Genomic DNA, 26,216 nt, shown 5'->3' on the forward strand with positions numbered 1-26,216 from the left:
TCAGAGTTCATCTTTCATTTTATTAGACAAATACAGGAAAAAAACAACCTAGAGTGATGAATCATTCTCTAAAATTAACATAACAGCTGATAAGCATTGTATAGCAGGGGTTTTAAAAGAAATTAGGAAAACACATTTTTTTGGAGATCTTTGTATTACTAAGAATATCTTCTTATAATTTATGTATATATGAAATTTACTCTTCTAGCTCATGAGATTTTTTTTTTTTTAGCAAAGCTCAGTTTTATTTTCTGCAGTAACCAACATTTAGGCAACAAACAAAACAAATGGACCCTGAGTGCCCTAGGGCCAGCAGTAGCAGAAGATCAGGCCTCCCCAACACCAGAAGACCAGGCCCCCCTAACACCGTTGCAGCTACTACTACAGGGATCACTGACCCAGGGAAGGACGCAGTGCCTTGGGAAGGGACAAGATAGGCCTTAGCCCCCTCTCCCCAGCCCAGGCTTAGCGGGAAACGGGGGGCCCAAAGCGCCGCATGGTCTGCATCACCAGGGAAAGCTGATCAAGAAAGCTGATGATGGAAATTCGGAGGAGGCGAGGATCTTCACCTCTCCAGCGGACGGCCACGACGCTGCAACTCACTGTGAGCTGCTTCTCAACAGCCCCTCTGTGGAGTTCGGCATCTGGGGTCAGGGACCGATAGGCGATCTCCGCCTCCAAGCGGGACGGGAAAGGCACGCAGAGGGCAAATACGTGTATCCGGCTTTCCGGCCTTAGAGTCGTGGAAGCAGCGTCTCCGCCTGGCCCCGGAACGTGCCGTGGGCGCGAGATAGGCCGGTCCCCGGAGAAGGCAGCAGCCGCCATCGCCCCCTCGCCGCCGGGAAGGCGGAGCCAGCCGCGACCACCACGGCAGTCCCGGCCGTCCCGGCCGGGGTGCGCACCTCTCGGCCCGGCGCCTGCGCCTGCGTCGGCTCCTGCCGCCAGCATGGCCGCCTCGCCCCGCCTCCCGGGAAGACTGGTTTCCGATGCGACCCCCGGGTTCCTGCGGAAACGGGCTTCTAGTGAGGCCGCCAGGCATATGGTCGCTTCCTGCCCAGTCGGCCTTTTCGCCCTTGGGCCCTGGGAGACCCCCTGGCTGCCTAGCCAATGAGCGCTTCCTCACAAAGCTCAGCGCCTTCACACGCAGTGCAACTCGGGCTCCCCGGAGGGCCCGCGACACTCCCCCACCGTCCCCTCCCCAGTGATTCTGCAGGGCCCCTCGCTCATGAGATTTTTTTAAAAAGTAAGGATGATAGTATGTGTAAACTTTGAGATATAATAATTATTTTAATACAATTTTTATTTTGATTCACAAAAAAAGTTGCAAAGGTAATCCAGAAAGTTTACATACACCCCCTAACACAGTTTTCTCTAATGTTAATGTTATATTACCACGGTACGTTTGTCAAAACTAAGAGGCCAGCATTGGTACCTTACTATTAACTAAACTCCAGACACCATTTGGATTTCACTAGTTTTTCCATTGATGTCAGCATACATATTTTAAAAAACAGGTAGGAGAAAAGGGGAATTTAATTTTACAATGGTAATTTATAAACTATCAAATATATTCTTGAGAAACTTCAATAGCATACCTTTAACTATATATTATATTGATATAGCTGACAAATCAGGCCTTGGTAAAGATGTTTTTCACTATACAATGCATATGAAATGTACATGACAATGGTACTTCAAGAATTACAAAGCATTAAATTGAAATACTATTTCTGAAATGTAAAAAGATAAATGTAAATGTCACATTAACAAAAAACTTTTAAGGGATAAAAATTAAATTTGTCATTCTTCCTAGCTATATAGATATGATAATATCTCTAGAGTACATTATTTTAATATTTATGAAAAAAAAACAATAAGTTTGTTTTTTTTAAAATGACATGTTTGTATCATGGTGCATGAATCTACACATCCAAGCAGTTCAACAAACTCCGAGTAGGGACTTAAAGAGATCCACACTGAGACACATTATTATCAAATTGGTTATAAGACAAAGAGAATCTTAAAGGCAGCTAAAGAGATGCAATTCTTTACATACAAAGGAGCCTCGATAAGATTTACAACCAGTTTCTCATCAGAGATGATGGAGGCCCAATGACAGTGGGATGACATACTTAAATTGCTGAAAGAAAAACTGTCAATCAAGAATTCTACACTCAGCAAAACGGTTCTTCAAAACTGAGGGAGAAATTAAGACGCTCCCAGATAAACAAAATCTGAGGGGGTTTGTTACCACTAGATCTGCCATACTAGCAATGCTAAAGGGAGTCCAATTTGAAACAAAATGACATCAGGCAGTACCTCAAAGCTGTATGAATATAAATCTCCAGTAAAGGGGCACCTGGGTGGCTCAGTTGGTTAAGCGACTGCCTTCGGCTCAGGTCATTATCCTGGAGTCTCGGGATCGAGTCCCACATCGGGCTCCCTGCTCAGCAGGGAGTCTGCTTCTCCCTCTGACCCTCTTCCCTCTCGTGCTCTCTATCTCTCATTCTCTCTCTCAAATAAATAAATAAAAATCTAAATAAATAAATCAATCAATCAATCAATCAATCAATCAATCAATCTCCAGTAAAGGTGAATACATGGGAAATATAAAAGCCAGTATTTTTGCACTGTTGTTTTGTGACTACGCTTTTTTATTTCCAAATGCTCAAAAGACAAATGTATAAAATAGAAATCTGGGGCGCCTGGGTGGTTCAGTCATTAAGCATCTGCCTTCAGCTCAGGTCATGATCCCAGGGTCCTGGGATCGAGCCCCGCATCAGGCTCCCTGCTCCGCGGGAAGCCTGCTTCTCCCTCTCCCACTCCCCCTGCTTGTGTTCCTTTTCTCACTGTGTCTTGCTCTGTCAAATAAATAAATAAAATCTTTTAAAAAAATAAATAAATAGGGGTGCCTGTGTGGCTCAGTCGGTCGGGCAGCTGCCTTCGGCTCAGGTCGTGAGCCTGGGGTCCTGGGATCAAGCCCCACGTCTGGCTCCCTGCTCAGCAGAGAGCCTGCTTCTCCCTTTCCCTCTGCCTGCCACTCTGCCTACTTGTGCTCTCTCTCTATCTCTCTGTCAGATGAATAGGTAAAAATCTTTAAAAAATTAAAAAATTAAAAATAAATAAAATAGAAATCTATATTAATAGGCAAAAAATGTATAGAGATGCAATTTGTGACGATAATATAAGGGAAGGAGAGAGAAGAGTTTAATTTAACTACTGAAATTAAGTTGGTATCAATTCAAATTAGATTGTGATAAATTAGGATACTAAATGTGATCCCCATGGTAACAACAAATATCTAAAGAATACACACAAAAGGAGATGAGATGGGAGTCAAAATGATCCATTTAAAAAAAATCAACTACATGCAAAAGAAGACAATATGGGAAGAAATAAGGGACAAAAGCCTGTAAAACACACAGAAAACAAACAGGCAAATGGCAGAAGTAAGTCTTTCCTTATCAGCAATTACTTTGAATGTTAATGGATTAAAGTCTCTAATAAAAGGCAGAGATTGGCAGATTACATTAATAAAACATGATCCAACTATATTCTATATCCAAATATGCAAATAGGTTGAAAGTGAACAGCTAAAGAAAGATATTCCATGGAAAATGTAATCCATAGAGATCTGTGGTGGCTATGCTAACATGAGGCTAATAGATTTTAAGTCAAGAACTGTAACAAGACAAAGAAAGCACTATATATTGGTAAAAGTTTCAATACAGCAAGAAGATATAACAATTTAAAACATTTACACATACCTAAGAACAGACCCTCAAAGTATAAGAGGCCATAAATGACACAATTTAAAGGAGAAGTAGATTACTGTACATTAATAGTTAGAGACTTTAATACTCCACTTTCAATAACAAATAGAACATCTACACAAAAGATCAATAAAGAAGTAGGGAACATGAAAATAACTATACACCAACTAGGCCTAACAGACATGCTACATTCAACAACAGCAAAATACACATTCTCCAGGATAGGCCATATTTTAGGGCATATAACAAGTCTTTGTAAGTTTTTAAAGATTGGAAACATAGAAAATATATTCTCAGACCACAGTGGAATGAAGCTAGAACCAATTTTTTAAAAAAAGGAAATTGAACCACACACTTTTAAATAGCCAATGGATCAAAGAAGAAATCATAAGGGAAATCAGAAAATACTTAAGAGATGAATGAAACAAAACAACATACCAAAACTTATCGGATGCAGTAAAGGCAGCACTCAGACAGAAATTTCTTGGTATAAATGCCTACATTAAAAAAGAAGAGAGATCTCAAATCAAAACCTTAACTTTACACCTTGAATAATTAGAAAAAGAAAATGAAACTAAACACAAAGCAGAAGGAAGGAGATAATAAAGACTAGAGATATATAAAATAAAAAATAGAAAAACAATAGAATCAGTGAAACTAGAAGCTGTTTGAAAAAAACAACAAAATTGGCAAAACCTTAGCTAGACTGACAAAAAAGACAGATGTAAATAACTAAAAGCAGAAATGAAAGTGGTAACATTATTTTGATCTTATAGAAATAAAAATGATGACAAGAGAATACTATGAACAATTAATTATATGCCAGCAAATGTAATAACCTAAATAGAACAAATGAGGTTCACAAATTACATAAACTGACTGAAGAAAAAATAGGAAACCTCAACAGATATATAACAAGTAAAGAGATTAGATCAGTAATCAAAAACCTCTCATCAGGATGCCCACTCTCACCACTTTTATTCAACGTTATATTGGAAGTCCTAGCTAGAGCATTTAGGCAAGAAAAAGAAATAAAAGGCACCCAAATTGTGAAAGAAGAAGTAAAACTATCACTGTTTGCAGATGGCATGATATTATATACAGAAAATCCTAAAGACTCCACCAAAAAACACTGGAATAAATAAATTTAGGAAATCTGCAGGGTGCAAAATCAATATACAAAAATCTGTTGCATTTCTGTACACTAATAATGATAAGAAAGAGAAATTAAGAAAATAATCCCATTTACACTTGCATCAAAAAGAATAAAATACCTAGGAGTAAATAAGAGCAAGGAGGTAAAAGGCTTTATGCTGAAAACTATAAAGACAGTGATGAAAGAAATTGAAAAACACAAATAAATATAAAGATAATCTGGGCTCATGGATTGGAAGTATATTGTTATATGTCCATACTACCCAAAGCAATTTACAGATTCAATGCAATCCCTATCAAAATTCCAATAGCATTTTTCACAGAAATAGAATAAACAAATCCTAACATATATATGGAACTATAAAAAGCCATGAATAGCCAAAGTAATCTTGAGAAAGAAGAACAAAGCTGGAGGCATCATGCTCCCTGATTTCATATTACAAAGCTATAGTAATCAAAAAGTACGGTATTGGCATAAAAACAGACACATAGATCAACAGAACAGAATAGAGAGCCCAGAAAAAAATCCACACATATATGGTTAGTTAATTTACAACAAGGATATACAATGGGGAAAAAACAATCTCTTCAATAAATGGTGTTGGGAAAACTGGACAGCCACATGCAAAAGAATGAAACTGGACCACTACCTGACACTACACATAAAAAATAACTCAAAATGGATTAAAGACTTGAATGTAAGACTGAAACCATAAAACTCTTAGAAGAAAACCATAAGGGCACTAGGGTGGCTCAGTTGGTTAAGCATCTGCCTTCAGCTTAGGTCATGATCCTGGAGTCCTGGGATTGAGTCCCACGTCAGGCTCCCTGCTTACCAGGGAGTCGGCTTCTCCCTCTGCCTCTGCTCCTTCCCCCACTCATTTTCTCTCTCAGTCTTTCTTTCTTTCTAATAAATAAAATCTTTAAAAAAAGAAGAAAACCATAAAACTCCTGGAAAGCTCCTTGACATAAGTCTTTGCAGTAAGTTTTTGAATCGGACACTAAAAGCAAAAGCGACAAAAGCAAAAATAAACAAATGGGACTTCATCAAACTAAAAAGCTTCTCCACAGCAAAGAAAACCATCAACAAAATGAAAAGACAACCTACTGAATGGGAGAAAATATTTGCAAATCATATATCTGCTAAGAGGTTAATATATAAAATATATATGAAGAATTCATACAACTCTACAGCAAAACAAACAATTCAATTTTAAAAATGTGTAGATCTGAATAGACATTTTTCCAAAAGAGACACGCAGATGGTCAACAGGTACATGGAAATATGCTCAACATCACTCATTATCTGAGAAATGCAAATCAAAACCATAGTGAGATATCACCTCACACCTGTTAGAAATCTGTATCAAAAAAACAAGAAACAACAAGTTTGGACAAGGATGTGGAGAAAAGGGGACCTATGTTGGTGGGAACATAAGTACAATCCCTATGGAAAACAATATGGAAGTTCCTCAAAAAATAAAAATAGAACTACCATACGATCCAGCAATTCCACTTCTGGGTATTTAATCCAAGAAACCAAAAACACTGATTTGAAAAGTTATCTGTACCTCATGTTCACTGCAGCATTATTTGCAATAGCCAAGACACAGAAATAACCCAAGTGTCCACCAATAGATGAATGGGTAAAGAAGGTGTGTCTCATATATAAAATGGAATATTATTCAGCCAAAATCTTGCCATTGGTGACAATATGGATGGAGTTTTAGGGCAATTATACTAAATGCAATGAGTTGGTCAGAGAAAGACAAATACCATATGATCTCAGTTATATGTGGAATCTAAGGGGAAAAAAAAAACCCTCAGATACAGAGAACAGACTATTGGTTGCCAAAAGCAGAAGGTGAGGATGGGAAAAAATGGGTGAAGAGGGTCAAGAAGTACAAACTTCCAACTATAAAATAAGGAAATCATGGATGTAATATATACCATGGCCCCTATAGTTAATATTATCATATTGCATATTTGGAAAGTTGCTGAGAGGTAAATCTCAAAAGTTCTCATCACAAGAAAAACTATTTTTTGCAACTATGTATTTTGACACATGTCAACTAGATATATTGTGGAGATCATTTTACTATGTGAACAGATATCAGATCATTATGTTGTAAACTAGTATGTCAATTATATCAATAAAAAATTTCACATTTCTCTGTATATCATTATAAGAAAATAAATAGCGTTGGGTATGCACAAAGCATTATGGAAAGTGTTAGCACTACTAATTTATAGTAATCAGACATGTGCCCTGCCATCAAGGAGTTTACCCTAAAATTTATTTTGTCTTTTCCAATTAGAAGGTAAATATCTTCAGGACAGTGGCTATATCCTATCCATTTCTGTAGTTTCATATCCAGATCACCTGCCGTCATGATTTATTATCTTGTACATTTTTTCAGGTTAGGAAATTAATGCTCAGAAAGCTTTTAAAACTCTGGCACAGAATCACAGCTTATAATTGGTAGAGTTTTTGCTCTAACCATTTTTTTTTTAATTTTTAATTTATTTGAGAGAGAGCACGAGCAAGGGGGAGGGGCAGAGAGAGAGGGAGAAGCAGACTCCTCGCCGAGCAAGGAGCCCGATGTGGGACTTGATCCCAGGACCCTGGGATCATGACCTGAGCTAAAGACAGATGATTAACCAACTGAGCCACCCAGGTGCCCCTAACCATTTTCTTACTTCAGGTTTAACCAAAGGGAAGTAGATACGGAAGTGAGAATAAATAGACCATTTTCTCTGGAACATAGTTTTTTTAAGGGTAGTAGAAGCAGTTTATTTTAGAGCTTGGGTGAGAAATAGTCAAAGCAAAAACTGAGTGGAATGCTAAGTTTTTTAAAAAAAAATCATTCCCTAGGTAATAGAAAGACATTCAAGCTTTTGGAGTATTGTGTGACAAGGAAGCAATGATTTACAAAACTGTATATGGAATTGCCAGGAAATGGGAAAGTCTTTTGCAGGGAAGTGAATTAAGAGACTGTAACAATATATCACTTGTATTGAGAAGTGGTAAGGACCTGATGAAAATATACAAGTTTCTTAGCCCCTCCCTTGCCCCTGCCTACTCCCTACAAACCAAATATTCCAATTTAATGTTAACTTAAAAAGAAACAAAGAAAACCTCTCAACAAAGAAATGTCCAGAACCACGTAGCCTCATAGGTGAATTCTATCAAACATTTAAAGAATTAACACGAATCCTTTTCAAACTCTTCCAAAAAATTAAAGGGAGAACATGTCCAAACTCAGACCTTGATAACTAAAGCAAAACAAAGACATTGCTAGAAAATAAAACTGTATGTAGACCAATATCCTTATAAATATTGACGTAAAAGTCCTCAAGAAAGTACTAGCAAACTGCATCCAACAGCATTTTAAAAAGACTATACATCATGACCAAGTGGGACTTAGTCCAGGAACGCAACATAAGAAAAATCTATCAGTGTAATACATCACCTTAATAGAACAAAGAAAAAAAAACACATGATGGTCTCAACTGACACAGAGAGGACATTTGACAAAATCCAACACTATTTCATAATAATAATTTTAAAACACTCAGAAAACTAGGAATAGAGGGAACTTCCTCAACATGATAAAGGGCATTTATGAAAAACCTACTACTTCTAGCTAGAGCAATCAGATGAGGCAAAGAAAAGTCATCGAAATTGGAAAGGAAGACGTAAAACTATTGCTATTCACAGATTACATGATCCTATATATAGAAATGTATCAAATATATAAAATATCTAGAAAATCCCAAATACAGAAAATTCCAAATGCATAAAATATATAGAAAATCCATAAGAAAGCTACTAAATCTATGGAGAAATGTCTGTTCATGTCTTTTGCCCATTTCTTGACTGGATTATTTATTTTGGGGGTGTTGAGTTTGGTAAGTTCTTTATAGATCTTGGATACTAGCCCTTTATCTGATAAGATATTTGTAATTATCTTTTCCCATTCTGTAGGGTGGGGGGATGGGGCAACTGGGTGATGGGCATTAAGGAGGGCACAGGATGTAATGAGCACTGGGTGTTATATGCAACTTATGAATCACTGAACTCTACCTCTGAAACTAATAATACATTATGTTAATTAATTGAATTAAAAGAAACGAAAGGAAAGCTACTAAATCTAATATACAAATTTAGCTAAGTTGCAGGATACAAGATCAACATGCAAAAATCAGTTGTGTAGGGGTGCCTGGGTGGCTCAGATGGTTAAGTGTCTGCCTTCGGCTCAGGTCGTGATCCCAGGGTCCTGGGATCGAGCCCTGCATCAGGCTCCCTGCTAGGCGGGGAGCCTGCTTCTCCCTTTGCCTCTGCCTCTCTCTCTCTCTCTCTCTCTCTCTGACTCTCATGAATAAATAAATAAAACATTAAAAAAAATCAGTTGTGTAATATGTGTATATGATGTAATATGATGTAATATGTGTATACTATATATGTGTAATGAACAGTATGTAAAAGATATTAAGAAACTCCATTTACAATAGCATGTAAAATCATAAAATACCAATAAAATAAAATAACAAAATACCTAGAGTAAATTTAACCTAGAGTAAAGTTAAACTACAAAATATTTCCGAAAGATCTTTAAAAAGAGCTAAATAAATGGAAAGACATCTTGTGTTAGTGGATAAGAAAACTTAATTGTCAAGATAGCAATACTACTCAAAGCAACCTCCAGATTCAGTGCAATTCCTATCAAAATTTCAACCGCATTTTTTATTCTGCAGAAATGCAAAAGCCAATTCTCAAATTCAAATGGAATTGCAAGGGGCTCTGAATAGCCAAAGCAATCTTGGAAAAGTAGGACGAAGTTGGAAGACTCTCACTCCCTGATTTCAAAACTTACCACAAAGCTACAAATATCAAGACAGCATGGTTTGGTATTAGCACAAATACAGACATATATGTTAATAGGATGGTGTTGAGAGTCCAGAAGTAACCCCACACCTCTGTGGCAATTGATTTCAATAAGGGTGCCAAGTCCACGCAATAGTGAAAAGAATGGTTTCTTTCATATGATGCTGGGGTAAGTGGATTTCCACATGCAAAGAAGAAGCTGTACCATTACTTCATACCATACACAAAATAATCAAATCAATCAACAATCTAAATATAAGAGCCAAAACTATAAAACTATTAGAAGAAAACACAGGAGTAAATGTTCATGAACTTGGATTTTGCAATAGGTCCTTAGATATGACACGAAAAGCCCAAGGAGATTATGCTAAGTGAAGTAAGTCAAGCAGAGAAAGACAATTATCATATGGTTTCACTGATATGTCGAACATAAGCAATAGCACAGAGGACCATAGGGGAAGGGAGGGAAATCTGAAGGGGGAGAAATCAGAGAGATGAACCATGAAAGACTCTGGACGCGGGAAACAAACTGAGGGTTTCAGAGGGGAGGTGGGTGGGGGTATGGGGTAACCAGGTGATGGGTATTAAGGAGGGCACATGTTGTGATGAGCACTGGGTGTTATAGTCAACTAACGAATCACTGAACATTATATCAAAAACTAATGATGTACTATATGGTGGCTAACTGAACATAATAAAAAAAAAATAAATTAGATAAATTGGATTTCATTAAAATTAAATTAGTTTTGTGTATCAAAGGACATTATCAAGAAAGTGAAAGACATTGGAAACCAGGCTTGAATGAAGAGCCAGCCAAGAGGCATGAAGACACAGGTGTGCTGTAGACTCACCACTGTGCGATGACTTCAAGTCAGGTTAATGTGCTTTAACATGTTGCTACCCAAGAGCGTTCTGGGGCTACCCGAGAGGTTGGTGAGTTCTTTCTAAGGTCGATGCTGTTGTTTGCTGTTGCCCTACAAAGCTGAAAAGTTAGAGGATATAAAGAGTTGTACTTGGGGTGCCTGGGTGGCTCAGTCGTTAAGCGTCTGCCTTCGGCTCAGGTCATGATCTCAGGGTCCTGGGGTCGAGCCCCGCGTCGGGCTCCCTGCTCCACAGGAAGCCTGCTTCTCCCTCTCCCACTCCCCCTGCTTGTGTTCCCTCTCTCGCTGTCTCTCTCTGTCAAACAAATAAATAAAATCTTAAAAAAAAAAAAAAAGAGTTGTACTTCCCGTGAAGCCTTTAATTCTCAGATCCTTTGGAAATAGACTCCATTTTTTATAGGGTTTGTGGTTCTGATTTTTGTTTTAATCTTATGAAAAATTAATAGTTCTGACTTCCCCACAGCCCCGTTATCCCATTGGGGGTATTTTCATTCAGTATCATCGTTAAAAGATGGGCTCTGGAGCCAGGTTGCTTTGCATCTTTAACTAAACTCTTTGGACCTCAGTTTTCTCATCTGGAAAATGGAAATGATAATAGAAACTGCATTTTGGTGCTGCTGTGAGGATTAAATCAGACAGTAAAGAACCTAGCATACTGCTAGTACGTAGTAAGCCCTCTGTAAATGCTAGCAATTCTTATCCCACACTATCCTTATTTCTAATAATTACCCAGAATATTAAGTTGCCTTTTTAGCTTAACCTTGAATAGCAGGGAGCACTTATTCAATTCACATTCCCTCATCCAAGTTTCATTACGCTGAGTCATGAAGAAAGTTGGGGGAAAAGTCATAGAACAGAATTCTGGCTTAATTACATTTGCAATTCCCATGGTACAATCTTTAAAGTACCATTTATCTACAATTTTAAACCAAAATTTTACCCACTATACATCAATGTGTACAGTGAAAGCCTAATATCTCTATTCATACAATTGCCAGAAGGTTCTGATTGATTTGGGGTGGTGATACAAAGTTTAAGGTTTGGTTGGGCCCAAGTACACACAGCAGTCATTTCTAAAGGCATGTTGAATTTGCCAGTATTTGGCTGTCAACTAAATCCTTAGTTACAATAAGTTAAGATATGAAAGGTTTGTGTTCTCATATTTGAGTCATCAATTATTCATGGTATGAATGGCCACTTAACATCAAAAACCTATTTAATACCACTCTCACTCTCCCTCACGTGTTCTCTCTCGCTCTAGCTCTCAAATAAAATCTTTAAAAAGGGGGGCGTGAGCGCCTGGGTGACTCAGTTGATTAAGTATCTGCCTTCGGCTCAAGTCCTAATATCAGGGTCCTGGGATGGAGGCCCAGGATGGACTCCCTGCTCAATGGGGAGTCTGCTTCTCTCTCTCCCTCTGCTCCTCCCCCTGCTTATGCTCTCTCTCACTTGCTCTCTCTCAAATAAATAAGTAAAATCTTTAAAAAAAAAAAACAATTTAGGGGCACCTGGGTGGCTCAGTTGGTTAAGCACCTGCCTTCAGCTCAGGTCATGATCCCAGGGTCCTGGGATGGAGCCCCGCATCGGGCTCCCTGCTCCGCGGGAAGCCTGCTTCTCCCTCTGCCACTCCCCCTGTTTGTGTTCCCTCTCTCGCTGTGTCTCTCTCTGTCAAATAAATAAATAAAATCTAAAAAAAAAGTTAAAAAATAGACCTAATAACAAAATTTGAATGTAGTCTCTACCGTTTTGTTTAGATGCTATCAACTGACTACTTATTAATGCAAAAATTTAAATAATACCCTGTTGCCATTAGAATTCCACCCATAACTTTTGAGGAATCAAGATTGATCACTCTTGACAAACAGCAGACCTTTCCAAAGTACCACAGGGAGAGAAACTTCTCAGAAACCAGGGGTTCTGTAAGGAGACGGACATAATAGCTCATTTCCCAATGAAACTGGCAGGGGTCAATGTCTTCCAGTTAAGTTTGAGGAAAAAGCCATTAGATTTCTTCATGACATCTCAGAGTTTGGATGATCTTCAATTAGAGACAAAGAACACCCTCAAAATATACAACATCTACTCACCCTGAAATATCCAAAGAAACCTGAAAATATTCAGAACTACCAGTATGTTCACTGAATAAAGATTATACCTCCATCCCACCTCCAAGATCTATTTCCTGAGAACTCAGCAGCAAGATAGAAATAACAATAAAAGGGAATTAAGAAAAAGAATAACTGGTTAATGGCTTACAGAGGAATAGGACCTCCCCCAAAAAAGTGAAAGATGATGTACAGAATGGGAGAAAATATTTGCAAATCATTTACCTGATAAGTTACAGAATATATCAAGAACTCTTACAACTCAACAAAAAAATAGACAAGAGACAATTAAGTGATGAGCAAAGTACATGCAAAGACATTTCCCCAAAGAAGATCTACAAATGGTCAATAAGCACATGAAAAGATGCTCACCTTCATTAGCCATTAGGGAAACACAAATCAAAACAAGGAGATACCACTTCCCACCAATTAGGATGTGTGAAAATTAATAAAAGGAAATCCCACTAAAGTAGAGTCCTGAGCCTAGTAAGGGGAGCCATACAGAGGCAGTACAGGGGAAATGAGAGAGACTTCATTCCTGTATAGTCACTGGTGGGAGGCAAGGGTGCAAAGTTTCCATATGCTTAGAGACAAACACATCCTTCTCAGAAAGAGAACAAAGGAGAGAGAAAAAGTTGTCAGGGAGTAACGGTTGTTTGAGCAAAAACAGAAGAAACACTCTACCCAGATATAACAATTTAAAGCCTGTCTGCACAAGTATTTCTGTTTTTCAGGTGCCCTAAAATATGTCAGCCATTAAAGAGCGACGACCAGAAAATAACGACATTTTTCTTGTCAGCTCCCTTGTATACAAGCTATCTCTAAAAAACTCCACCTGTATTCTTTCTCTCGAGTTCAGTGTTCATTTCTATGCCATTGAGACTCAAGAATCTGGTTTTGGGGGTCCCATAATATACCAATTACAAGCAGAATTATTAATTACAGACCCCAAAAGAATAATCATCAATTACAGGCTCCAAAGGGAAAAGATGTACCTTGCATTTCCTACAAGAAATTGACCACCCCTGCAACTCAGCCAATGAGAAATCATCATTGCCCTGAACTCTTGCTCTTCTCCAATGATCTTTCTTGCAAAATAATCCCTCCTAATTTCCTCCCTCTTCATAAAATAACATTCCTCTCCTTTATTGGATTTGCCTATGGTTTTGTCATAGCTTTCATGTCCCAAATTGCAATTCTCTGTTATTCCTAAATAAACCCATTTTGCTGGTAAAATAACTGTTTTATTTTTAAGGCTTGGTTATAATAATTTTTCAAAGGAACATCACAAATGTTGGTGAGAATGTAGAAAAATCCGAACCCTTGTATGGAGCTGATGGGAATATGAAAGGGTGGAGTCCCTGTAGGAAAGTTTGCCAGTTCCTTAAAAAGCTACACAGAGGGGCGCCTGGGTGGCTCAGTTGGTTAAGCGACTGCCTTCGGCTCAGGTCATGATCCTGGAGTCCCGGGATCGAGTCCCACATCGGGCTCCCTGCTCAGCAGGGTGTCTGCTTCTCCCTCTGACCCTCTTCCCTCTCGTGCTCTCTATCTTTCATTCTCTCTCTCTCTCGAATAAATAAAAATAAAATCTTTAAAAAAAAAAAAAGCTACACAGAATTACCCTAAGCCCCAACAATTTCACTCCTAGGTGTATATCTAAAAGAACTGAAAACAGGGATTTAGACACTTGTACAGCAATATTTTCATCAGGATGATTCACAATAGTCAAACGACCCACGTATCCAACAGATGAATGGATAAACAAAATGTATTTTTTTGTGCCATGGCATATGATTCAGCCATTAAAAGTAATGAAGTTCTGTCTGGAGCTGAGACCGTGCCGAGAGAGCGTCAGGAACCCACACCTGTCATGCCTGCTTTGGCCTCAGCTAGCCTCTGACTTGGTGACTCAACCTGTGACTCATTTCTGTCTCAAGGACAGCCTCAGGGCCTGCTAGCCTCCATGGATCACAGTTCAGCAAGCTCCACACACTTTCCATGCAAGCAGCATCCTTGGAATGCCGCTTCTCATCACAGCAGTGAGGGGCAGGGATCCCTTTTAAAAAAGAAACGAATGCCGTTCCAATACGTGCTATACTATGGATGAACCTTGAAGAGGAGATAGGGAAGCTAGGAGGACTCCATTTTTAGAAAGGCTCTATCTCTGCTGTTTTTCTGTTAGGCCCCATTTCCTCATGTTCTGTATTTTGCATCTGCGTAACCCAAAGAAGCTATGTTCCCACTCCAAGGGGGAAGCACAACAGTTAGTTATTCTCTGAGTTTTTCCCAGGCCCCCAAACACCTGATAACATCTAAGAAGAACCGGGTCCCAAACATGTGCCAGGACACTGGATTTAAACAAACCTCAGCCAACGCTAGCATCAATACCCTCTACCTTTGATGACCTATGAAATAACACTTATGATTCACCTGTCACTCGCCTTTGATCAGACCCTACCCTGGATTCCTGAAGGAACACGTACTCTGGACCCCTTGCCCCTAACTCCAAGCAACAATGGAGATTTGTTCTCCTTTCCTTCCCTAGTCTCCCAGACATTCTGTCTGCCATAATTGATCACTAGTCAGTAACCTCTGCTTTTACTTCCTCCAGCTCGAGTTTGATTTCTGTCCTGTGCAAAGCCAAGGACCCTCCTGGCTGGTCCTGTGGGACCTGCCGCTGGGTCCTTGGACCCAACTTTCCTGCATCAAAAACACTATGGTAAGTGAAAATAAACCAGACACAAAGGGCCACATATTGTATGATTCCATTTGCACAAAATATCTAGAATAGGCAAATTCATGGAGGCAGAAAGTAAATAGGTTACCAGGACTGGGGGGGGGGGGGGTAGGGAGTGATTGCATAATGCTTACTGAGTTTCTCTTTGGGGTGATTAAAAATTGGGGGATATATATAATGGTGTTGTTTGCACAACATTGTGAATATAATTAACACCACTGAACTGTGTGCTTACAATGGTTAAAATGGCAAATCTTATATACATTTTACTACAATTAAAAAAAAATACGTTATGAGAAAGAATTCTTTTCCCAAAGGAAAGGGGATGCTGTTAGCAGAGTGAAAGAAAAGTCATTAAATAAAACCCAAAGTAACTACTCCTCTAGGAGATAGTTCAAACTGCTTATATTAGCTTTAATGTAGCCCTCGATAGTCATTTTCACCAGAAACATGAGTATAGGGAGCTGGGGAGAAGACGAAGTCTGTAACTGGCTTAATTGCCTCTTTGCCTAGAATGACTAATTCAGTTCTTGCATTTCTTCATAGCAAGGGGGAAAGGAAAATGGAAATCTCAGAAACCCCTCGAGGTGATGTTTATTGTTGCTGCCAAATGTATTTATTTTGTTTTAATAGCACCACCTTCTTATTAAACTCAGAATATACATATGGTCATATCTTATTTGCTTGCGGTAAATGCTCAGCTGCCCATACCAGATTCACAGGAAATTCTGTTATTTTCTCTTGGCAGATGGTCTCCTACTGAACTGTGCTAGAATCAACCACGGGGGCTCACACTGCTCCAAACCCAAGGGAAGGCCAGCTTCCATTCTGAAGGGGGTAACTAGCTCCGTCCACATGTGTGATTGCTCCTCACTACCACAAGATGGTGCTGTCAGATCACACAGAAGCATAATGAACGCCGAGCTCCAATCCTCCGTGTACCTGCTGTTTTTCAGAGGAGAGGATGAGTCTTGGTCTCCCTTAGGGCTCAATTCCTTTCTTTCAGTTCCCATACCAGGAACTAAGATGCTCCTAAGACTGGTTCTGATACTTGCTATTCCACAGTTCCCTGGTCTTCCCATGGGATCTACATCACCCAGAGCTCTTAGAAGTCCTCACAGCATAAGAGACCTGACAATAGGGTTACTTGCGCTCCTTGTAAGGAAGCTTACCTTCAGTTATACCAGAGGGCCTGCACCTTCCTTTTAGGATGACTGGTTTTTTCTGTGACACAGAGATGATTAGAGGACATCCCTTCAGTGAGTCAACAGAAAGGGGGATAAGACAAAACGAATTTTGCCTTTGGGGACATTCTAGTCCATGAGAAAATGCCTCGAGCATGCCTCTAGGATCTCCTGAGCTCACAAGACAAGGCAGCCCTGTTCCCTGCCGGCACGAGGGCATCTCAGAGAGGCCATGTTCTCATTGCTGAATACATCAACAGCAGAAAACATCCACAGCAACCCAGCTGGTCTACAAACAGCTGCAGTTATTTTCATCAGGAACATTATGAACGCAGGGGAAAACTTACTTCTGCTTTATATGGTCATCTGAAGACACCAAACATCAAAGCACAGAATGTGGGGTCCTTAAGAAGGTCACAAAAGTAGGTGGGCTATCAAATGAAGTAACATCAACCAGAAAGTGCTGGGAAAAAGAAAAAAGATAATTAGCCCATACTGCTCACCAGCACCCCCCCCCAACACACACACACAGTACCTCTCAGGTACCTCTCTGCCTTCTAGGGGGTATTTTTGGCCTAGAACCTTCTCCCCCTCTCCTCCTCCTCCTTTTTCTTTGAATAAGCTTTTTCTTTTCAGAAAATTGTAGACTCACATGCAATTTAAGAAACAAGCCAGAGGGGCATACGGGTGGCTCAGCTGACCCTTGGTCTCAGCTCTGGGCTTGATCTGAGGGTCGTGGAGCCTACAAAAGAGAAAGAAAAGAAAAGGAAAGGAGAGGAGAGCAAAGAAAAGAAGAAAAGAGAAAGAAAAGAGGAGGGAGGAAGGAAGGGAGAGAGAAAGAAAAGAAAACAAAAGAAAGAACAGAGACATCCCCTGTGTCCTTTATTCAGAATCCTGCAATGAGAACATCCAGCTAAACTACAGTGCAATATCACAACCCGGATATTGACATTGATACAGTCCCATACGGAACATTTCCATCACCACAAGGGTCCCCGTTGCCCCAGCTACCCCCTTCCTAAACCCTGGCAACCACTAATCTGTTCTCCATTTCTATAATTTGTCATTTCAAGAATGTCACATAAGTCATACTGCATGGAAACTCTTGAGATTGGCTTTTTTCATTCGACATACTTTTCTGGAGAGTCTCACAGGCTGTTGGGTTTTCGATCCTTTTTCTTGCTAAGTATTACGCCATGGACCTGCATTTTTTAAAACTTGGATACGTAACCAGGGTTGGAGTAGGGAAGAAGCACAGAGCAGGAGGACTCCCCGCCACCTGCAACCCCGGTCCAGGGCAGGGCCAGCGCCAGAGGTGTGGGGCGGGCACAGGTCAGGACAGCCCGGGCGGGGGCGGGGCGGCGCGCCGCGAGACGGGAGGGGGGAGGGGGCGGGGCGGCGCGCCGCGAGACGGGAGGGGGGTGGGGGGCGGGGCGGCGCGCCGGGAGACGGGAGGGGGGTGGGGGGCGGGGCGGCGCGCCGGGAGACGGGAGGGGGAGGGGGCGGGGCGGCGCGCCGGGAGAGGGCCGGGAAGAGAGAACCGCTGGGCTCTGGGGACCTGCGGGGCCGTGCCGAGGCAGCACCAGTGCACGCGGCCTGGCGGCACAGAGCGCAGTCGCAGCTCTCCGCCCGGCGGACAAGTGAGAGTACGGGGCCCCGGGGGGCCGGAACCTCGCGCAGACGCCTGGAGCTTCGCTTCCGAAGGCGGAGGGCTGAGTCCTTCCGCTGCTTCTCCCCAGGGCCTGCGCTGCCCGCAGTGTGAGTGCCTTCCCTCGTCGGGGTGCGGGGGCTTGGGGCGGGGGCACTTTCCGGGGCGCTGCTGGCCGCACCGCGGGCCATTTACCGTTTCGACCCTGGGATTGTACTTACCTCTTACCGCGTGCTAGGTCCGGATTGTACTTACCTCTTACCGCGTGCTAGGTCCGGTTATAAGTGCTTAGCGGAATCGTCTCCTTTAATGGGCCCTCTGTCTTAGGAGGTCCGTGGTGTGATTACCCTCGTGTTAAAAATGAAACAGGGCAGTCCAGGGTCAGTTTGGACAGGGGCTTCCATCATTTAGGCCTGCGGGACACCGGCCAGGGCTATGCTGGTCGCAGGGAGCCGCCTGTTTTGGCTCATGGCAGTCTGTAGCAGATCCTAGAAAAATAATCTTAAGCCTTTTGTCTTAATGAGAATATTAGCTAAAGAAGCACATGAAAAGGAATATGTATTAAACGAGACATCGGCTAGCAGTGCTATATATAGTTGGGGGGAAACAAATACCTTAGGTGCCCAGGAAGACAAACGGTCACAAATGGGCATGCGTACATAGTGAGATGTTGTTTAGCTGTTGGAATAACTGGCTCCAGGGCCTGTCTACATGGAAAGAGGTATTGGAAATGTTAACCTTAAAAATAAAAGTGACCGTTATTTAACCAGCAAAAAAGGGGGCGGTTTTTTTGGGAATTGCAATCTGGGACAGGCAAGCTTAGGTAAAGCCATAGGCAAGTGCCCAGAAGAAAGGGGAGGAACACTGGGAGAGGGGTGGTTGGGAAGCCTGTAATAACCAAAAAGTCCATTGGAGTAAAAAAGCCGGAGTTCCAAGTATACTGGCTTCTCATTGGGCTGAGTTTCACCGCCTCCCATTGGCTGGGCTGTTGCTGGGGCAGGAGGAAACCTTTCTACCTCCTGCTGGGACAGGAGGTGCAAAGTGCGTTTGTCACTTCCCCTGGGGGCTGCAGTTGACCCCCCCCATAAGCGTGCAAGAGCTACTCCTGCTGGCCTCCGACTCCGAGTGACTTTTCCTTTTATTAATTTTCACAGAAATCAAATGACAACATTATAAAGTAGTTTCTGCATGCTGATTAGGATGAAATAATATGATAAAAATATCAGAGCCCGTTTGGTGTGACATACATTATTTAATAACCTGTTGACCTAAAAAAAAACAAAAAAAGCTAGTTATTTTACCAGCAAAATGAGTGTATTTGGGAATAGCAGAGGAATTGCAATTTGGGACCTGCAGGCTATGGCAAACCATAGGCCAGTCTGGAGAACAAAGGAGAGGAACAGAGGAACATTATTTAAAAAAAAAAAAGAGGAAGTTGGGAAGGGCTGCTTTGAACCAAGGTCTGTTGAGCCTGTTGGAGGAAAGCAAGAGTTCAGGGTGGTGATGGTTTCTGGTGGGCTGAGTTGTGATAGTTTCTCACTCATTTCTACCTGCTGGGGTTGTAAAATGACCTGTTCAGGAATGTGAGGTAAGCTGTGAGGGAAAGTGTGGGTGAGAGGTCCCCCTACAGGGTGTCCTGACTCCACTTCAAATGAGATTTCCCTTTATCAACTTCCACACACCACGTGGTTCCTTTTTCTTATTGAGCTGGGCAAGTGCCTCCTTCCTAACAAAACTTGGCTGTGCAGCAGGTTGTTAGGGAAGGTGGGGTTGGGGGGGGACAGCTAGTAAAGAGCCTGGCTTGGAGTCTTTTCTCTGATTTTGGACAAGTCGTTCATGTCTTGGGCCTGTGTCTTTGTACAAATAGGAGAATGGACGAGATGTGGAGTCACAAACTCAAATGCGTCAGGTGGCCGGGTGTGTGATGTAATTCCATAAACTGGGCCAAGCCAAACAGCAGGGAACGGTGAGGCGTGGGGATGCAAAAGAATGCATTTCTTGTCGTGGGCATTAAAACTAAAGCATTTTATCCGAACCAAAATGGAGTCTCAGGATAAGGTGTTCCCGGAGCCCGCAGTGACACTGATAACCTTTTTAAAAGGTAATCAGATCCTATCATTCTCCTGCTTAAGATGCTCCAGTGGCTCTCTGTCAGGCTTAGAATAGGGTCCTTGCATTGTCCTACAGACCCCACCCCACCTCTCTGACCACCATCCAACTCTTTTTTTTTTTTTTTTTTAAACCACAAGGCCAGTCAAACAGGCTTTCTGAACACTCCAGGCCAGTTCCTACCTCAGGCCTCGTACTTGCCATTGCCTCTGGCTGAACCTCTGATCTTTGCATGACTGGGTCTATATCATTCACATCCCTGTTCCCCAGATACTTTCCTGGACTATCAGATGTACCCCTGGCCATTTTAGTCACAAAAGTACTTTATTTTCTTATCACTATCACTATTACTTAGCGTTATTATTAGTACTTAGTCACTATCTAGAATGTTATGGTTGCCTTCTTTGCCAGCTGGTTTTGTCTGCCTAGCCCCCGGCCGAGAGTATAAAGTTCCATTCTAGCCTGTCTTGTTCACCACTGTGGCCTCCCCACCTGGCCACAGTACCTGGCCAGAGGGTGAGTCCTCCTGCGCAAGCCGGTGACCCAGCTGAATGAAGGCATAGATTGGAATTGTGTCCCATTCACCGCTGTTCGTGGAGAGTCAACTCCACACGGCTTAACCACAGTTCAGAGGTCGCTCTCCCATATAAAGAAGTCTGAAGGTTGGCAATTCAGAACCATCTCACAGCTCCAGGGAAGCATCAGGAATCCAGGTTCCTTTTGTATTTGTGCTCTACCATCCTTAGTCCAGAGCTTCTACCCCCGTGGTAACAAAATGACTGACCGAGCCTAGCTATCATTCCACAGTGCAGCTCGGAGGAAGGCCAGCGGCAGGGGCTGAAATGGTACCTCCACCCTCCTCACACCCTACCCACCCCCAGGTCAGCCCTTAAGGATATGTCCTAGGAGCCACACGTAATGACTTCTGCTTCACCTCTTTGGTCACCCCTGAGTGGAAGACTGGGAAATGGAGGGATTAGCTGCGCACACTGACACCTGAATAAATTCAGGGACTGTTCATAAAAAACAAGAGGGGATGTTGGGTAGCCAAAGAGGCAGATTCCTAACTGTTCAGTCAGTAGTCAACTCAAGCAAATGGGCAGGATTTAAACTCACATTTGAGGTATGATGGTGTTTGGAGTTCCAACCGTCTGTCTGACGAGAACTGTTTGTGCCCTCTCCAGTTTAAGTGTCCTGCCTGCCCTCAACTCACCTCTAGCCACAATTATGTTAACCTCTTTTTCTTTCTTCCCTGGGACACCCAGCCTGGGCCAGAGCCCATTCCCCTGCAGCCCACCCTCATTTCTTGGCAGTATTCTGCATACCTTAGCCCTGTACCTGGGGCTCCCGGACAGCTGGAGGTATGGAGGGCCCAGGAAGAAGCTAATTCAGGCTCTGCTCCAGATTCCAGTCATGGCCATGGATAAGCCTGATTTCTGTCTCTGTTCTTCTTGTTATCCAATAAAGATGCACTGATAGATGTTAAAGTTGTCATTTGGATACAAAGGGCATCATACAGCATCTCCACACTGACCCTGAGTCACAGGCTCTGGGCTGTTTTTTTTTCTGGCAGAGGAAGCAGGTCTGTTAGAGGTACCTTGTCTCTCCCAGAGTGGAGCAAATTTCAGAGTTGGCTAGCCAGCAGTGAGGATTCAGGCTTCTCTTGTGCCTTTGAGGCCTTCTCGGGAAAACGAACATTTTTTCCAGAGCCTTATTAATGTGCAGGCCACCATATGTATGTCTTGTCTGTCTTGTTCTTCTCAGCCATGCTGGGATTTGCAGACTGCAGTAGACATGGTAACTGAATTTCTTACCAACACTCCTGACCTTTGTCTCTTCAGCTGTATTGGGGGCAGAGTGAAGCACGGAAACGTGGGAGAGGGAGGAAGGACACAGATGCATGTTTCCTGCTTATCTCATTTTCTAGGACTTCTTCATTTTGGCTGCCTTCGTGGAAGGTTCTGAGTCCTCTCAAAAAAAAAAAAAAAGTCTTGGTTTTGGCAACCTGCCTGATTTGTCCTCTGAGGCTTAAATCTCCAAGTGGTTCCTTGCCCCTCAAAGCTTTTTTCAGACATGTCTGCATATCCTTCCTGAGGCCTGCAGTTGGTACATTGGCCTCACCACCACATCTCCCCCCTTCCCTCAAGTGTTTGTGTTCTCTTCCAGATTGTTGGCGTTGCTGAGGAGAGTGACCACAGCTGAAAGCCTGCAGCTCGCCACGCTGAATCCTGTGCCCATGATTAACAGCAGACCCTCCCTCTGGTAGTAGTCAGAAGGGAAGAATCCATCTTCTTAGAACATGGCAGGTGACTGTTACCTATGGGGAAGATAAACTTTTCTAAATAAAAATTTTAATTAGAAATTAAATATGTTATAAAAACCCGAACAACACTGGACTGTATTAAAACTTGTTTTTAACATGAATCACTATTTGGAATTATCTTATTTTGTATTTTCTTACTTGTTTTATTGTCCATTTCAACCTCACCAGGTTATAAGTTCCTCAAAAGTGAGAGCCATGCGTATCTTGTTTTGCTCTGCCTCTAGTTTCTGGAATGATACCCAGGCTATAGTAGTGCTCCATAAATATTTATTGAGTGAATGAGCCCCAGGAGTAACTGTGGTTTAAAATTCAGCATGACTTGGGGCGCCTGGGTGGCTCAGTCTTTAAGCGTCTGCCTTCGGCTCAAGTCATGGTCCCAGGGTCCTGGGATCGAGCCCCGCGTTGGGCTCCCTGCTCAGCGGGAAGCCTGCTTCTCCCTCTCCCACTCCCCCTGCTTGTGTTCCCTCTCTTGCTATGTCTCTATCTGTCAAATAAAAAATCTTAAAAAAAGAAAAATTCAGTACGACTCGGGGCACCTGGGTGGCTCAGTCAGTTAAGCGTCTGCCTTCAGCTCAGGTCATGATCTCAGGGTCCTGGGATTAAGCCCCGCATCGGGCTCCGTGCTCAGCTGGGAGTCTGCTTCTCCCTCCCCCTCTGCTGCTCCCCCTGATTGTGTGTGCTTCTCTCTCTCTCTGTCAAGTAAATAGAATCTTTAAAAAAATAAAATTCAGGGCGCCTGGGTGGCTCAGTTGGTTAAGCGACTGCATTCGGCTCAGGTCATGATCCTGGAGTCCCGGGATCGAGTCCCGCATTGGGCTCCATGTTCAGCAGGAAGCCTGCTTCTCCCTCTCCCACTCCCCCTGCTTGTGTTCCCTCTCTCACAAACTGTTTCTCTCTCTGTCAAATAAATAAAATATTTAAAAATAAATAAATAAATAAAATTCAGTATGACTCAATTTTTACTCTTGTCCCTGTTCTGCATATACACAAACACACACAAACACACACCCCATGCTGCAACTTTTTTTCCTCTCAAAAATATGGCATAAAAATTGTTTCATTTCAGAATATAAAAGTCCACCTTATTTTACACAGTATGCTGTAGGGCTTCTCTGAACCTCAGCACTAATGATATCCTGGGCCAGTAATCCTTTGGTGTGGTGTGTCCTATTCGGTGCAGGATGTCTAGCAGCACTTCTGGTATCTGTCTACCAGATGCCAGCAACACCCTCTCCCTAGCTGTGACACCCCAGAGTGTCTCCAGACATTTTGAGCTGTCCCCGTGGGAGGCGACACTGCCCCCACCTGAGAACCACCGATCGATGTAGATGTTTCATTTGTGTCCATTGGTAGATTTCCTGTGTCACCAATGAGTCTGAGAAGTTAAAATAAAAATGTTAACCCTTAACCTAAGCCATGGAATCCAACCTTTACATCCAGTTGAGTGCCCAAAACTGTTTGCTTCAAACGAACATTGGTATTTCCTCCTTAGGGGCCTAAAATGAAAAATTAAAATCAAGAGTTCAAACATTTTAGTCTTAGACATTATTACTAAGGGCGAATTTAAGCAGATGACCAAAGCTGCCTCCCAGAAGAAATCAGTACGTGATCTTCCAGAATCTTCTGAACGAGGGAAATGTTACTTCAGAAGCTGTTGGTATTAATGGCACAGCCAGGTCCTGTAAGACCTGACTCTTAGAATTTCTTTGTCATCAGCCTTGCCACGCAAAGCGGGGCTCCATCTAGGCCCTGCCAACCCCCAGGATTAGGGGTCTGATTTTCCCTATCTTGTTTACTTGTCCCATTTCAATGGGCCTGGAGGAGGAGGCAAAGATGTATGTCCCGTACCTGATGCCTGCCAAAGTAGGGTTAGCAGGAGAGATTAGTTATGGTAGCTTTCAATTTCGATGTTCGTCAACAGGGCAGAAACCTCTGATAGAGAATATCCACGATAGCTTGGGCTTTTCAAGAAATTCGTGGTGTTATTTTTGAGGAATCATTTGACCCATTTTACATTTGTGCATTAGTAAACTCAGGCAACAATGAGCTATGTTATAACTGGATTTTTAGGAACGTTCGTTACGTTAAAACTGTCACCCATGACAAAGGGTGGTATTTCTTAGCTTGAGCCTATGATGCACCTACGCATTTCGTTGTTATCTTAGTCTTCATGGAATTTTGACAAAGAGGAATTGTTCTTCAAGAGACATCATTTATTTTCTGATACAGGCAAGAAAGTGCTCATTGTCTATGCTCACCAAGAACCCAGGTCTATCAACGGCTCCTTGAAGAAAGTGGCAATGGAAGAGCTCAGCAGACAGGGCTGCACCATCACCGTGTCTGACCTGTACGCCATGGACTTCGAGCCGCGGGCCACCAGGAAAGATGTCATCGGTGAGTTGTGGGCTAAACGGTTGCGTTTTTGTTTTTTTTTTTTTACTTTTTTAAAGATTTTATTTATTTACTTGAGGGAGAGACAGAGCATGAGCGGGGTGAAGGGCAGAGGGTGAAGCAGACTCCCCGCTGAGCAGGGACCCCCCCCCCCCCCAACGACAAGGGGCTCGATCCCAGGACCCCGGGATCAGGACCTGAGCCGAAGCCAGACACTTAACCGACTGAGCCACCCAAGTGCTCCTGGTTTTTTAACTTTCTTCTTTCTAGTTTTTTAATGGAAAAAAAGTTATGAAAAAACTCACCATTGCACATGAGACGCAGTTCTCAAGTCGAAGGAGTCCACGTGACAAGTCTTTTTCCCATCCCTGTCCCCCAGCCACCCGTGTCCCTGCCCGCAGGGTCACCAGGGTGCTCACTTGTCTCTGTGTCCCTCCAGAGACGTCCGTGCTATGGAAAGCAATTACGGGCATATTCTCCATTTTCTCTCCTTTGCTTCAAAATGGTAGCCTATTTTACATGTTTTGCACATTGCATTTGTTTTTTACTGCCCAAAGTATTCATTGTGTGGAGGTGTCATAGTTCAAGTAGCCCCTACTGAAGGGCATTTCAGATCATTCCTGATCTTTTCCTATTACAGAGCTGCAAGGAAGAATCATGGCCACGCGTGTTTTCCTACATATGCGGGTGTGTCTAGAGGTGGAATTGCTGGTCAGAGGGAAGGTGCATTTTTGATTTTCATAGATAATATCAAATAGTAAATGGACCAGTTTACACTCGCACCAGCATGTTTGCAAGTGCTCATTTCCTCTGCATGGCCAATGTTTGATAATTGCCAGTCTGTCAGGTGAGAAATGGTCTCCCAGTATAGTTCTGATTTGCCCTACAGTGAGCTTCACTGTCTTTGTGTTTATGTAAGAAGCATTTTCTTTTTTCCAGCTGCATTAAGACATAATTGACAAAAGTTATATATATTTAAGATATATAACATGATGGGGGTTTTTAGTTTTTTCCCCTAGTAT

The 26,216-nt window shown here is 42.3% G+C and overlaps 2 protein-coding genes across 4 annotated transcripts in view; one reads left to right on the forward strand and one right to left on the reverse strand.

Annotated features, from left to right (window-relative positions):
* LOC113927120 (EKC/KEOPS complex subunit LAGE3-like) lies at positions 1 to 22,637 on the reverse strand. 3 transcript variants are annotated; one of them, XM_035728658.1, is made up of 5 exons: positions 18,627 to 22,632; positions 17,858 to 17,925; positions 17,376 to 17,465; positions 17,071 to 17,186; positions 1 to 1,003 (listed from the first exon to the last, which is right to left on the reverse strand). In XM_035728658.1, exon 5 carries the CDS (start codon positions 946 to 948, stop codon positions 466 to 468), a length of 483 nt encoding a protein of 160 aa, XP_035584551.1. In that variant the 5' UTR covers positions 949 to 1,003; positions 17,071 to 17,186; positions 17,376 to 17,465; positions 17,858 to 17,925; positions 18,627 to 22,632; the 3' UTR covers positions 1 to 465. The 3 variants fall into 3 exon arrangements, 1 of the variants encoding a protein (XP_035584551.1); XR_004820229.1 differs by lacking the exon at positions 1 to 1,003 and adding an exon at positions 10,717 to 10,798 and having other exon boundaries at positions 18,627 to 22,637; XR_004820228.1 differs by lacking the exon at positions 1 to 1,003 and adding an exon at positions 15,996 to 16,484 and having other exon boundaries at positions 18,627 to 22,637.
* Positions 18,229 to 26,216, forward strand: part of NQO2 (N-ribosyldihydronicotinamide:quinone reductase 2) — an 18,384-nt gene continuing 10,396 nt past the window's right edge. Inside the window, exons 1-3 of the mRNA XM_027602767.2 lie at positions 18,229 to 18,481; positions 22,647 to 22,786; positions 25,033 to 25,197. Of these exons, the coding sequence (XP_027458568.1) occupies positions 22,780 to 22,786; positions 25,033 to 25,197 (172 nt within the window). The 5' untranslated portion in view covers positions 18,229 to 18,481; positions 22,647 to 22,779. The remainder of the gene's footprint in view (positions 18,482 to 22,646; positions 22,787 to 25,032; positions 25,198 to 26,216) is intronic.

This window comes from Zalophus californianus, chromosome 7, assembly GCF_009762305.2.
Source record: "Zalophus californianus isolate mZalCal1 chromosome 7, mZalCal1.pri.v2, whole genome shotgun sequence".
NCBI lineage: Eukaryota > Metazoa > Chordata > Mammalia > Carnivora > Otariidae > Zalophus > Zalophus californianus.

Bases quoted from the DNA above. Each gene is read 5' to 3' on its own strand.
- LOC113927120 (XM_035728658.1), bottom strand. From the start codon at position 948: ATGCTGGCGGCAGGAGCCGACGCAGGCGCAGGCGCCGGGCCGAGAGGT.